Consider the following 14,764-nt stretch of genomic DNA (forward strand, 5'->3'; position numbering starts at 1 on the left):
TGATATACATGAAAAACTAAATAGCCAGCAAAGCAACTGTGTATGGTTTTTATAGTTTTATATTTTTAGAGCTGGAAGGGACCTCAGAAACCATCTAGTCAGCTCCTTACTTTAAAAATAAAACTCAAACTTAGTGATTTGTCTCAGTTATACAGTTAGCTAGTCAGAGGACTCATTTCCAGTCCAGGGCAGGTTCTATTACATCATTTACCCAGTGACTTTCATCTGAAAGCAGGAAGTCAAGTGTATACGCAAACCAGGAGAAACAGATGTAATGAAGAGAGCACAGATTTGAGAGCCCAAGAGGCCCAGATTAAACCCCAACTCTGCCACTTTTCAGCTGAAAGGCCTTAAACTCCCAGGATGTTAATTTCCTTATCAATGAAATCATGTGTACTGGAGGAAGAGAAAAGAGCTTGCTCCTAATACTGTCGGAAAGCCATATGAAAAGCAACTAGCAAGGTAACGTTCCTAACTGGTACTGGCCTAAATAAAAGGTTATCGTAGTTTTGCTACAATTGTACATAAAGAAATATAGGTGTGACTCAAAGCAGTCACAAAACAGTACCTAAGCCTCACCATGTTTATTGAGAATACCTCATCTCAGATACATATGTATACATAAATGAATCATCTAAGACACCACCTCTAAAACCAAACACTGAATTTTAACAGATGTAATGCAACTAATACTAAAACAAGGAAACATTCTCCCCTGTTGACACTTTACTAGACACACTAAAAGATTTGGATTTCAGAGGGTTTGCTAAAGCACCTGGGCCACTAAGTCACAGTCAACACAGGGGAAAAACAAAATTCTACACTAACATCATCTAATCTTATGATGAATGGTTCTACTTGTATCCTGAAAAATGAAATGCCTGGCTTTGCAGTTATTCATTTGCAAATATTTCTTTTTCTTCACATTTACCAGTTTATTAGCAAGGGTTCGGGTGAACAGCCAGATGAGGAGGTACATGGGCAGGCATGGGGGAAGGGGCATGGAGTCTCCAGAGCCTCTCTGGGCATACCACCTCTCCCCAGAGCTCCACAGGTTCACCAACCCAGAAGCTCTACAGATCCTGTCCTTTTGGGTTTTACGTCGATTTCATTACAAACCCATAGCTGATTAAATCACTGGCCTCTGCTGATTGAGCTCAATCAATCCAAATATTTCATTTGTTTCAAAAACAATATATGTCGATCCTTATATTAAGGATTCTTTTTAATGATCTTGATTAAAAAGGATCACACCCTGAACAGGTGATCACTGGGAATCTGCACGAGTTCGCCAAGAATTCGCCAAGAACGAGGCACGTCAGACTATCCTCATCTTTGATAGATTACTAGGTTAGATCTGGGAATCCAGACAGACATTTTATCTGGCCTTCAGCAAGGCCCCTGGCAAGCTATGTGAAAATATCCTTGGTGACAAAGTGGTGGGAACAATATGCTAGAATACGACTGGGTGAAGTGATTGCCAAGTGAATGTCTATGTTCAGAGTAAGATGCTCTGTGGAGGGACGTCAAGTTGTAGGTAAATTCCTGGTGACATTTCTTTGGGGCTCTCCATTAAGCCTTTTCCTACACAACACTTCATCAACAATGGAGAGGAAAGGTAATTTACTGAGAACGTAACTGATACGAACCTGACAATCTTGCCCCTCCTGACTTCTCTAACCTCATCCTCTCTCCCTGCCTCCCTTTGCTCATTCCCCTCCAGTTACACTGGCCTCCTTACTCTTCCTCAAACACCCAAGTACACTCCTCCTCAGAGCCTCTGAACATGCAGCACGCCTGGCCGGATGCTTTCCCTCCACACCTGCATGACTTACTCATTTCCTCCAGGTCTCTTTCAAAGGTCATCTTATCAGACCGGCCTTCCTTGGCCTCCTGAACTAAACTAACATCCCTGTTACTCTTCCTACCCTGCTTGATTTTTCTTCTTGGCACTCATTATCATCAGACAAATATTATGTTTACAATATTTGTATATGTTTCTTATCCACATCCCTTCCTTTCACACTTTGAATGGAAGCTCTTTGAGACCAGTTAGGGAAATTTTGTTCAGGCTGTATCCCTGATATCTAGAAAAGAGCTTACCTAGTAGTAGTCACTCAATAAATATTTGCAAGAGAAAGTGATAAATATGAATCAGTACATGAATGAAAAAACCAAAATTCAAAAACACACTGACAGATTTAACAGACTGTAACTTAAAAGATTACAGTATTAGGGAAAATGCATTTGAGGCTCTGATCTTAAGAGGAAAATTCCAAATGCACCAAAGAGGAAGGACACAGAAGAGTGGCCTAATGATGCAGAAAAATCGAACCTTACACCTTTCACAAAAATTAACTCAAAATACAATGAGGTATCACCTCACACCAATCAGAATGGCCTTCATCACAAAACCTGGAAACAACAAATGTTGGAGAGGGTGTGGAGAAAAGGGAACTCTCCTGCACTCTTGGTGGGAATGTAAGTTGGTACAGCCACTATGGAAAACAATTTGGAGGTTCCTTAAAAAACTACAAATAGAATTACCATATGATCCAGTCATCCCACTGCTGGGCATATACCCAAAGAAAACCATAATCCCAAAAGAAACATGTACCATAATGTTTATTGCAGCACTATTTACAATAGCCAGGACATGGAAACAACCGAAATGCCCATCAACAAATGAATGGATAAAGAAGATGTGGCATATATATACAATGGAATATTACTCAGCTATAAAAAGGGATGAGATGGAGCTATATGTAATGAGGTGGACAGAACTACAGTCTGTCATACACAGTGAAGTAAGTCAGAAAAAGAAAGGCAAATATTGTATGCTAACTCACATATACGGAATCTAAAAATGGTACTGATGAACTCAGTGACAAGAACAAGGACGCAGATACAGAGAATGGACTGGAGAACTCGAGGTTTGGGAGGGGGCGGGGGGTGAAGGGGAAGCTGAGACGAAGCTAGAGAGTAGCACAGACATATATATACTACCAACTGTAAAAGAGATAGTCAGTGGGAAGTTGTTGTATAACAAAGGGAGTCCAACTCGAGGATGGAAGATGACTTAGAGGACTGGGGCAGGGAGGGTGGGGGGGACTCGAGGGAGGGTGGGGAGGGAGTCAAGGAAGGGAGGGAATACGGGGATATGTGTATAAAAACAGATGATTGAACTTGGTATACCCCCAAAAAAATAATAAATAAATAAAATTTAAAAAAAAATTAATTCAAAATAAATCAGACACCTAAATGTCAAATATAAAACCATAAAACTTCTAGAAAATAACACAGTAGAGGATCTAGGTGATCCTGGGTTTGGTGATGAGTTTTTAGATAAATTACCACAAGCAAGATTCGCAAAAGAAAAAAATCACTAAGTTGGACTTCCTTAAAATTAAAAATGTCTGCTCTGTGAAAATACTGTTAAGAGAATGAAAAGACAGCTTTAAAAGACAGTATAAGAGAAAATATTTTCAAAACACATATCTGATAAAGAACTTGTACACAAAGAACTCTAAAACTCAACAATAAGAGAACAAACAAGAAACGACTCAATCAAAATAGCAAAGAGCTGAATGGACACCTCACCAAAGAAGATATACATATGAAAAATAAGGAAATGAAGAAATGCTCAATGTTACATGTCATTAGGGAACTGCAAATTAAGACAATGAGAAACCACTATATAAATACCTATCAGAACGGCTAAAACCCCAATCATTGAGAATGCCAAATAATGGCAAGGATGTGGAGCAGCAGCAGATCTCCTTCATTGCTAGTGGGAATGCAAAATGTACAGCCACTTGCAGAAAGCAGTTTGGCAGTTTTTTACAAAGCTAAGTACACCCTTGCCACATAATATAGCAACTGTACTCCTAGGTATTTACCCAAATGAGTTGAAAAATGGTGTTCACACGAAAACCTGCACATGAATATTTATGGCAGCTTTATTCATAATTGCAAACTGGGAAGCAACCAAGATGTCCTTCAATAAGTAAATGGATAAACTGTCGTACATATACAAGACGGAATATTATTCAGTGATAAAAGGAAATAAATAAGCTATCAAGTCATGAAAAGACATGCCACTGAGGAGCCCAGGTGAGACTAACACAAGAACAGCTCTGAACATAGATTGCTGACCAACAAAAACGTAACCAGAAACTGTTGTCAAGGCAGTTTGTTATGTAGCAATAGATAGACTAGAAATAAATCTAAATACATCAGCAATTACAATAAATGTTAACAGATTACATGGTCCAGTCAAAAGATACACATGCGAAAAAACTGGATCTTTAAAATATCTTATTTTCATGCCTTTACCAATGAGGCATTAAAATATAAGGATACAAAAAGGCAGAAGTAAAGATAAGTAAAAACTATACCAGGCAGAAACTAACCAAAGTAGGTAGTATAGTTACTAATAATACTAAATAAAATAGACCACAGTAAAAAGCAGCATTAATGCTGAAGAGAGTTACTCTATGACAGGGTCAAAATGCAAGAAAAATGAAATAATTTGAATGCATCTACTGACATAGTTTCAAAATATAAAAAAGCAAAAGTGGATAAATTTACATAAAGAAACAGATAAGTCTACCTAGTGGGATATTTCTAACACCTCTTTCTGAATAACTTATAGTTAAAACAATTAAAAAATCAGGACATATAAGGTTTGAGTTACACAGTTAACAGACTTGACTTAATGGACATATACAGAACATGGTAGCCAACAACTGACACATACTCTTTCAGGCATACACAAAACATTTATGAAAACAAACCACATGCTAAGCCATAAAACTTTATTAATAAACTTTAAAATACTAGAAATAAATAGACTACATTCTTTGACTATAACACAGATCAGAAATCATTAACAAAAAGATGTGGAAAACCTTTAGATTTGAAAGTTTTAAAACAAGTCTAAATAACTCACAGGTCAAACAAAAATCATGATGAAAATCAGAAAATATTTAGAAATGAATGATAATGAAAATATTACATATCAAAACTTCTAGGATGCAGCTGAAACAGTAAAGTTCATAGCTTTCTAAGCAAACACCAGGAAAGAAGGGTGAAATTGATGAAATAAACACCCAAGTTAAAATGTCAAAAAAGAACAGCAGAAAAAAATCCAAAAAAAGTAGAATGAAGGAAATAATAAAGACAGACCAAAAATTAATGAAACAAACATAAATAAAACGATCAATAAGCCAAAAAGTGGTTCTTGGCAAGGATTAATTAAACGATCTCACATAACTGGGAGGCAAAAAAAAAAAAAAAAAACCCGGCACAAATAAACAATCACACAATATTGAATATGAAAATGATATATTTCAGATGTTACAGAAATGTAAAAGTTAAAAAGATATTATGAACAACCTTTTTGAAAACTTAGATGAAGAGCACAAGTTCCTTTAAAAAATTTACCTTACCAAAATTAATTCAAGAAGAAACAGAACTTCTTGAGGTACTTCTACAGCCATTAAAGAGATTTAATATACAAAAAAATTTCCCTTCAAAGAAAGCTCCAGGCCTAGATGGTTCTACTTGTGAGTTCAACCAAACATTCCAGGAACAAATAATATCAGTCTTAAACAACCATTCTCAGATCTCTCATTTGTAGAGTCTGCAATATGCATTACAGGTCCTGAAATAAATGTCAGTTTTCTTCCCCTCTCTCCCATCCCTGGAGGCAGACAACTGGAAGACCATGTTTGACAAGTTGGAGAAGAGAGTTCAACATTGCATGGCACAATCGCTACAATTTAATGAAAGTGTGTAATATTAAAATCGGTACACCACAGACTTACAAACATGGTAACAGAGTGATTCTCACCAAATACACACACCTATATACACACCACACACACACTTAAAATCTACAAAATAGAGTCTTGAGGCATCTTCTGAAATAGCACAATTCCCTCTCACTATTTTTGTCCCCATTTCTTCTTATCCAAATCTCAAAAATTCTAAAGCTTTAGAATTCCTCACCAGAGAGAATGCCTCACCAGAAAGAAAAAGTTTACCTGTCTGCGGAACTACCAAGAAATTAACTACTCAAACTTGAAGTTTCTTTTTAATAGTTTTTTAAAGGATTCTTACAGCTGTAACAACTTTCATCTTCGGAGAGACAATAGTTCCAATGTCCTATCTTTCAGATGAAAGGAACCAAGTTCACAGCTCCATTAAATCCTGTTCTGAAAATGAAAAGCTGACAGTGGTTGGAAAAAACAAAATTATTTTATTAATTATCAGATCAAGGACACAAATATTGATTTCTCTGTTCTTATCTTCTCAAGTGATAAGTGATTTCCGCTAAGTCAAGAGAAGAGGTAAGGAGGGGTAGCCTGGATAAAATCAACACTCTAGAGTAGTTCTCACCTTAACGACAGTCACATCCATGCCAGATAAGTGTAAAATCGGGGCAGCATTTTTTTCAAAGAGAGTTCTGGCTTTGCTGTAGATAAAGGAGAAAAACACAAATATTTTAACATGAGTCCTCAAGAGGAAAAATACAAAGCCCAACCATCTTCTCCAGAAGAGAACAAGAAATAGCCTAGAGAACACGGGTTTCCTCTATTTGTTCAAGTACAGGAAGGCTAACGAACAGCACTGAGTTTCTCTGGATAGAAACATGGACTCCTTCACTCTGGGGCCTCCAAGAGTTTGACCTTGTCTAACACAGTAAGCTCTCATCCACGTGGGATGCTTGCAGTCACAGTCTAGCTCCTCTGGAGGAAGAGTGTACACTAGATACGGCTCCAGTCAGGCAACAATGTCTGATTCATTCAACAAGCATTTACTGAGCTTCTCCTGTGTGCTAGACACATCTAGGACCTGGGCAAACAACAGGACAAGGCAGACAAAAATACATGTAACTGAGGTATAACAAGACCTCATGGGACTTATCTATAATCCAGTAGTGGGCTGAGAATGTATTTATTCTAACATTTTTCACGTGGCCCGAGAGACCAGCTTGAACCAAACAGAATATTGCTTAATCCTAACTCAGTGGACACAACCTTTGGAGGAGAGAGACATCATTTTTAACAATTTCAAATACAAGGGTATCTCGATTTCTTGAGTTTTAAACTCACAGTGAAATCCCTGGAGAAAGAGCAAAATTTCTGCTGGGAAAGGGAAAAGTTCAAAATTCCCTAATCTTACTATAGGACAATCAGCAGCTCCGTCATGCCCTTTTTGGGGTAGCCCAAGCACTTGGTACACACCTCTCTTAGGGACTTTCGCATTCTATGATGAGTAGTGATTTCCAAGACAGTCTTCAGGACTAGACTGGAAGCCTTGCAAAAACACACACCAAACCTTATTAATCCTTGAGCCCTGTGTCCTTTAGGATTACGACTGGCACACTTAGAAGGTATTTAGTCAGTACCTGGTGAATTAATTAATGCACACATGAATGAATGAATAACCCACCCCAAATGTGGACATGTAAACTGCGAGGAAAAGGAAATGAGATGACTGTGGTATCTTATAATAATAAAAGAAACAGTCAAAGAGCTCTTAGAAGAGTTTGTTTCTTTTAAAAGTATCATACACATCATTCTGGTAGTGACTCTTGCCCAGTTCAGGTCAGGATTCAAAAGCACAGCCTAGAAATCAAGGGATGCAGAAGCTGCAAAAAGTCCCCAGTTGCAGAGTCTCAGAGTTGAACACATGTTAAATATACCAATCAGCTGCCTTATCTTTTACCCAAATATTTCCAACTATCACATCACAAAACAACAACAAAAACTAGTACTTTCAAAACACCACCAAATATCTAACTTTTACATCCACATTTACTCAGTCCTCTTTCAAAAAGATTATTTTTTTTATCAGTGATATATGCTTCGACTTTAAGAATATTTTATCCTAGAAAGAGATGCAAAAGCACTGAATGAGGAACACACATAGTTACGCACAGACCAAATCCTACACTCTTTAAACTAAAAAGAAATAACTACCTCGTGGAACACAGAACATAAAACACTTCTGAGTATGAATTAAAATAGAAATTGAGAAGCTTGAGCAAATTTGCATAAGAACCAGATGAATATCTTGAATCAAGGGCCTACCTGAGCACGTAACAAGCAAATTAAATAAACACATCCTCCCTTTTCTATTGCTCTGAATGCTTGTTAGAATAAACATGAAAGGCTAAATGGAAATTTCTCCTTTCCAGATCACCATTTCTGGGGCTTAACCCAACAATAAAAGGCTGAGCTAGTGACACTCCTTGCAGGGTTACTTTCATTACTAGGTTAAGAAAGGGTCCAGTGGAAGTCGACCAGATCTATCTCTGAGAAGTAAAATTCTGGAGACGTCTCAATCAGGTATATTAATCAGTTACAATACATCTGTAAGCTCCTCTGGGTTAGTTTAAGAAACATGATTTGCAAAAGTACAATGAGGTATCACCTCACACCAGTCAGAATGGCCATCCTCGAAAAGTCTACAAAGAATAAATGCTGGAGAGGGTGTGGAGAAAAAGGAACCCTCCTACACTGTTGGTAGGAATGTAAATTGATGCAGCCACTGTGGAGAACAGTATGGAGGTTCCTTAAAAGTAGAGTTACCATATGATCCAACAATCCCACTCCTGGATGTATATCTGGAAAAGATGAGAACTTTAATTCGAAAAGATACATGCACCCCAATGTTCATAGCACCACTATTTACATTAGCCAAGACATGAAAGCAACCTAAATGTCCATTGACAGATGAATGGATAAAGAAGATGTGGTGTATATATATGTGTGTGTGTATATACACACACACACACATACACACACACACACACACATACACACACACACACAAACAATAGGATATTACTCAGCCATAAAAAAGAATGAAACATTGCCATTTGCAGCAACATATATGGACCTTTAGATTATCATACTAAGTGAAGTAAGTCAGAAAGAAAAAGACAAATATTATGTCATTACTTATATGTGGAATCTAAAAAATAATACAAATGAATTTATTTAAAATTAGAAATAGACTCACAGACTTATGGCTACCAAAAGGGGAAGGGATAGATTTGGAGTATGGGATTCACTGATACACACTATTATATATAAAACAGATAAATGACAAGGATTTACTGTATAGCATGGGGAACTATATTCAACATCTTGTAATGACCTATAATGGAAAAGGATCTGAAAAAATATATATATATGTATACATAACTGAACCATTTTGCTGTACACCTGAAATTAACACAATACTGTAAATCAACTATACTTCAATTAAAAAAAAAGAAAGAAAAAACATTTGAACATTTGGGCCTTTACCCATATCTTTATGGGATTGCCACGGGTACAGAAAATCTCTAAAATGGAAATAAAGATTCTTTTTCCTTGTAATGGTCCATATAAAAGACTGAAAAACAAGTGTTACCAGTAAGAAATGTACTATTTATTATATAATTAAGGGTGAGAGAGCACCAGAGCTAAATAAAAACTTTCTATACCTACAGCAATTTCCAGGTTCACACACACACAAAAAATAATTACTCCTTAGTGTATTATTTACTAATGCTAAACACAGTTATCTTATTTCCTAAAGCTCTAATGTAGTTGTAAACCAGTACTACATAATGAAATAGTTACACGATAAATTATAAATTATGTGTCAGGGCAGAGCCAAGATGACAAAAATAGTACAATTAAATAATGAAAGCTTTAGAAAAAAGATGCTGGAGAGTTTCAGACGGCTGCTTCCTAGAAGCATGCAGGGATTCACCTTGTTAAAGAGGACCATGACTTCAGGAGAAAGAAAATCCTTCCTAACTCTAGCCTGCAGATGAAGGTATTCCGCTTTTCAACAAGAACCTACTTTTAAATACACTTACATGGAAAAGTATAAACAGAACCTAAAACTTCTCTAAAAAAGAAAAGTTTATTCATTTTTTAAAAACGCAAATATTTCAAGTAGGAACTCAAGATGACTGATTACAGCTTAAACAAATTACCATATACTTCGTCAGAATTACGGGCCAGACCTAACACTACATTCACCACTTCGGGAGAGAATGTTTCTGACCTCACAAGGCCACAGTGTTCTCGGCCATCTCTGAGCATCTTGTCACAGAGATGGACTCATAACTTACATCACAGCAGCAGAAGTTGTGCCCAAGGGGGCTACCGCCAAGCAGATAAGACTGATTTGAGAGTGTTAATTCAGGAATAATTATTAAACTTCAATTAGACAAGTTAGCTAAGCATCAGTTAGCTTTATAGTTATATCTCATTAACCGTGATTTCTACATTACAATTGAATCTTATTGCTACAAGGGTACTGAACCTAGTAGTTTCAATTCCACAGAATCCAACCAGCTGCCTGATATTCTGTGACTCTTTTCTCCCCAGAAAAACCGAATCTATAATAAATCACAAACTACCCTTTGCAAGCGGCGGGATTGAGAAAGACGGTTGCCTTCTTCACTTGCGCATTGGGAGGAATAAGTTGATTGCCAAACACCTAAAAAGGAACAAAGAAAAGTTTTCAGTAAATGTCCTTTTATTCAGTTAGTGAGCACATATATTCTTTCATTCCAAAAGAATTTTCTTCTGGCAGGTACGGAGTCTACCCTGGGGAAACAAATGTTCTTTCAGGATTTCATATTGACAATCCCACCATAAACAACATCAATAAAAGTGCACCATTATTTAATGAAAATAAGCTGAATTTTATATTGTAATAAAACGCCCTGCTTCATTCACCTACTAAAGGTAAGTAACTTTTCTTTTCTCTGTAAGATATGGCTAGGTTTATTACAACCAGTAAGTCCATAGTCTGTCACAAGGGAAGTTTAATTTGTCTTTAGTTTTCAGAATATAATCTTTTTCTCTTTTAACTCATTACTAAAGCTTATTCATGAAGAATCTTTGTGTTACCAGTTAATCTTCGCATCTTTATACACATTAAAAAATCAATCTTGGGACTTCCTTGGTGGCGCAGTGGTTAAGACTCCACACTCCCAACGCAGGGGGCCCAGGTTTGATCCCTGGTCAGGGAACTAGATCCCACATGCATGCCGCAACAAAGAGTTCACACGCCATAACTAAAGAGCCTGTGTGCCACAACTAAGGAGCCCAAGAGCCACAACTAAGGAGACCACCTGCTGCAACTAAGACCCAGTGCAACCAAATAAAGATTTTTTAAAATAATAAAAAAAAAAATCTAATACTCTATTTGCCTCCTCTTCTTTTTTTGCAACCCTGAATGATAACTAAGTAGCATCAACTGGTACAGGAAAAGAAATGTAATTAATATTTACTAAGCACCTAGTATTTGCCACTTCCACACATATTATTCTTAGTCCGCAGAAACCAAGGATGTATTAAATATTCCCATGTTTATAGATGAGAAAGCCAAGATTCAGAAAGATTAAGTCAAAATGTTAATAAATGACAAGCCGAGAATTTATATCTAACTCCAAAACCCAAACTTCTACTCTATCAGCTCTAGAGAGCAGATAAAGGATGAAGCAAAGTTAAGAGGCACAGAGGACTAGAAGTAGGGAGTCAAAATGGGAACTAATGGGAGAAGAAGACGGTCGACAAAAAGAAAGAGAATAAGAAAATCCCAAAGAGGGCAAAATTTCAAGTCTTAGATGATGGGAAGCTGGTCTGGGCCAAGAAGGCAGAATTCAAGTATAGAAGTACGAAGTAAAGATAGGAGAAAAATGAAAGTTATACCAAGATTTTTATTAAGAAACTGACTCTACCTCCTCCCCAACAATCCACTGGAGATCCTTTGTCACCATGGTCTATTTCTTGCTTTAAAAAAAATAAACTTCTATGTCTGAATACTTCAAAAGACATACTATTTCTTTGTAAAAAGTTTCAGGTACATTATAACTTCTACTCTGTTTTCACTATGAGTTAAACCTTAACATTTTGCTGCCAAATCTCTAAATATTGTAATTTGTTCTTTTTCTATCCATACTATTTCTGGAATTTGGCCAGAAATGATTTAATTAACCTGCCAGATTCCAGATCTACAGTTCTAGATTATTATTTTTATTATTTATTTATTATTATTATTATTATCTAGATTATTATTATCCTGGTCCTGGGTTTTTAGCCTCCAGAAGTCTTACTTACCTGCAACTCATGTCCCGGGTTTACAGTAAGTCAAGGAGTTTATATGAGATTACAATGAGGTGAGTTTATGTGAGATTTAAAAAAAAATCATATTCTTTCAAGAATTCAGACTGAAAAGGGAAGGACACAGACAGGAAAAGTAACTACAGGGAGGAGGCCATAAGGATGAATTCACTTCCTTTTCTCAGATGACAGGAGCTAAATGGGTGTCGGGAGGTGGAGAATGAGAATAGCAAGAAAAGAGGAGACGAAATTCAGAACAGAGGCGGAGGTATTTACTCCGCGCAGGAAAGGGAGGGAAAGGCTTCCCCTCCCAAGAGGATGTTTCCAGGTGCCAATGGAAAATTAGCTTAGGGTAAAGATCACCTCAAATTTAATATTAAAGTTTATTTGAATGGATTTCCAAAACAACTTAGAGCCGTATGAGATAAAACAACAAAGCAATGAGATTCTCAAAACACAGATTTAGGCCAGTTAGGGAATCCCTAAAGAGAGGAATTTATTAATAGTATCTGTTATCACTGCCATCCATGAAAACATTTCAGAAACTAACATGAGCTCTGCCAGCCACCTCTCCTACTAGATGCATCATACCTTTGTCATGTTTCTTTTTTGGTATTTCTGATATCATAAGCTTGAATGACAACAAAAAGGCAACTCAGTCATGCAAATTCATCTGCGATGTATAATGTACACATTTGGAGGGGAGGGAAGAACAAAAACGTGGTCTTAAACTTGAAAGGATTAGCAATTCAACTCTAACTAGATAGATGAATATTTAAGAGCCATATCATGGCACTGGGATGACGAGGCACAGGGTAGGAAGCAGCTGCACTAAAGAGACAGGCTTTAACAATAAGAATCCACAGTTTTAAGAAGATTTGACTTTGAGAGGTAACGCCTGTTCTGAACTGATAGCCTTGGGGGTTATTCGGATTAGGGATGATTCCGGCTTTGACCAGATCTTCAAGGACACCTGCAGACAGGAACAAATTCCCAGAGCGCCCACCCGACCAGTTGTGTTCCTTGGACTAATTCAGAAAGTAAACAAGTCTAAACGGGTAGGCGTTGGAACTGCTCTTCACCAGATGGTTAGCTTCCTTGAGTTCTATTCCGAGTTGGCTGGCAGCCTGATTCATCCCCTGATAGTGGGGAAAAAATAGCCAAGCTGCACTGATGCAAGGCGCTGTGCAAGTCCCCTGGAACAGCCCAAGATTTCTGCACAGTGGAGATAAGGCAGGTTCTAATTGTTTCATATTAAATGGCATTACCTGAGCTTCTTGACAGGCTGCTCTCCTTAGTAGATTATCACTATCAAAGTAAACAAAAGAGAATGAACATTAGCTTTAATAAGTAGTTCAGATCCAAAAAAATCATCATTTTTAAAAATGTGTATAATTCTTCCTTATAAAACACCCAAGTGAAAGTTTCTTAAGACCTCTAACAAATCATGAGCACACCAAAAAGTACTCTGTCTGAATGAAATCCTGTGTTAGGTGTTTCCATACTATGGTAGGCAGAATAATCCCTCCGCCCTCTAAGATGTCCACATCTGGGAATTCCCTGGAGGTCCAGTGGTTAGGACTCGGCGCTTTCACTGCCATGGGTCCAGGTGCATTCAATCCCTGATCTGGGAACTAAGATCCCACAAGCAGTGTAGCTCAGCCAAAAAAAAAAAAAAAGATGTCCACATCCTAATCTCCAGAACCTAAGAATGTTACCTCATGTGTGGCAAAAGGGATTTTACAGACGTGACTAAGTTAGGATCTGGAGATGGGGAGAGAATCTTGGATTATGCACATGGGCCCAACGGAACCACAAGGGTCCATAAAAGCAGAGCAACTTCAGCAGCAAATATGACCATGGAAGGATGGTCAGAAAGATGCAACCTCATTGGCTTTGAAGATGGAAGGCGGCCATAAGTCAAGGAGTGTGGGTACCCTCTAGAAGCTGTGAAGGCAAGGAAATGTGTTCCCCCCAGAGCCTCCAGAAGGAAGGCTGTCCTTGCCGACACTGTGATTTTAGCCCAGTGAGACCTGTATTGGACTGCTAATCCACAAAACCGTAAGATAATAAATTTGTATTGGGTTAAATTGCTAAGTTGGCGGTAATTTGATAGGGCAGCAATAGAAAATGAATGCACATCCCCTGCATTTTTCTTATTCAGTAGAAATTACTCAGGTTATTCACTAGAAATAAATTTGATGTGTAGTTGCTTCTGCTAGTGTTTCACCTAAATCTCTTTTTTATATCACAGATACTCAATTATATCATAAACAGAAAATTCTGGCATGAGGCAAAATTCTGGCTTGCAGAAATGAAAACGTTCTATCAGAATATGTTCCTCTATTTAACATAAAGCTTTCTAAAATGTGTTTGGGCCACTTACACCTAAAGAGCACTTTACATGGCTGACTGCCTGTCAGGTTCCAGAATCTTCTCCTTGTAAAAGTCAATTCTAATGGGTGTTGCTGGCACTGCTCAGATAAATAACTTCAACCTGGTCAACAACAGTTAAGAAAGCTAACACCCAGAAAACATGACCAATAAACAATTTATACGAAAGAATTAAAAGGGAAAAGGGGTTATTTCACTTAAATTTTCTGTCTAGACCTTTTTCATAC

At 37.4% G+C, this 14,764-nt stretch overlaps 1 protein-coding gene across 2 annotated transcripts in view; it reads right to left on the reverse strand.

Moving 5' to 3' along the window:
• AGK (acylglycerol kinase) overlaps nucleotides 1-14,764 on the reverse strand; it is a 78,902-nt gene that overhangs the window by 35,743 nt on the left and 28,395 nt on the right. For both annotated transcript variants that reach the window (XM_057730601.1, XM_057730602.1), the window contains exons 3-5: nucleotides 13,412-13,451; nucleotides 10,433-10,512; nucleotides 6,403-6,478 (exon numbers count right to left, since the gene is read on the reverse strand). In XM_057730601.1, the coding sequence (XP_057586584.1) occupies nucleotides 6,403-6,478; nucleotides 10,433-10,512; nucleotides 13,412-13,451 (196 nt within the window). The remainder of the gene's footprint in view (nucleotides 1-6,402; nucleotides 6,479-10,432; nucleotides 10,513-13,411; nucleotides 13,452-14,764) is intronic.

Source organism: Hippopotamus amphibius, chromosome 4 (assembly GCF_030028045.1).
Source record: "Hippopotamus amphibius kiboko isolate mHipAmp2 chromosome 4, mHipAmp2.hap2, whole genome shotgun sequence".
Classification (NCBI taxonomy): domain Eukaryota; kingdom Metazoa; phylum Chordata; class Mammalia; order Artiodactyla; family Hippopotamidae; genus Hippopotamus; species Hippopotamus amphibius.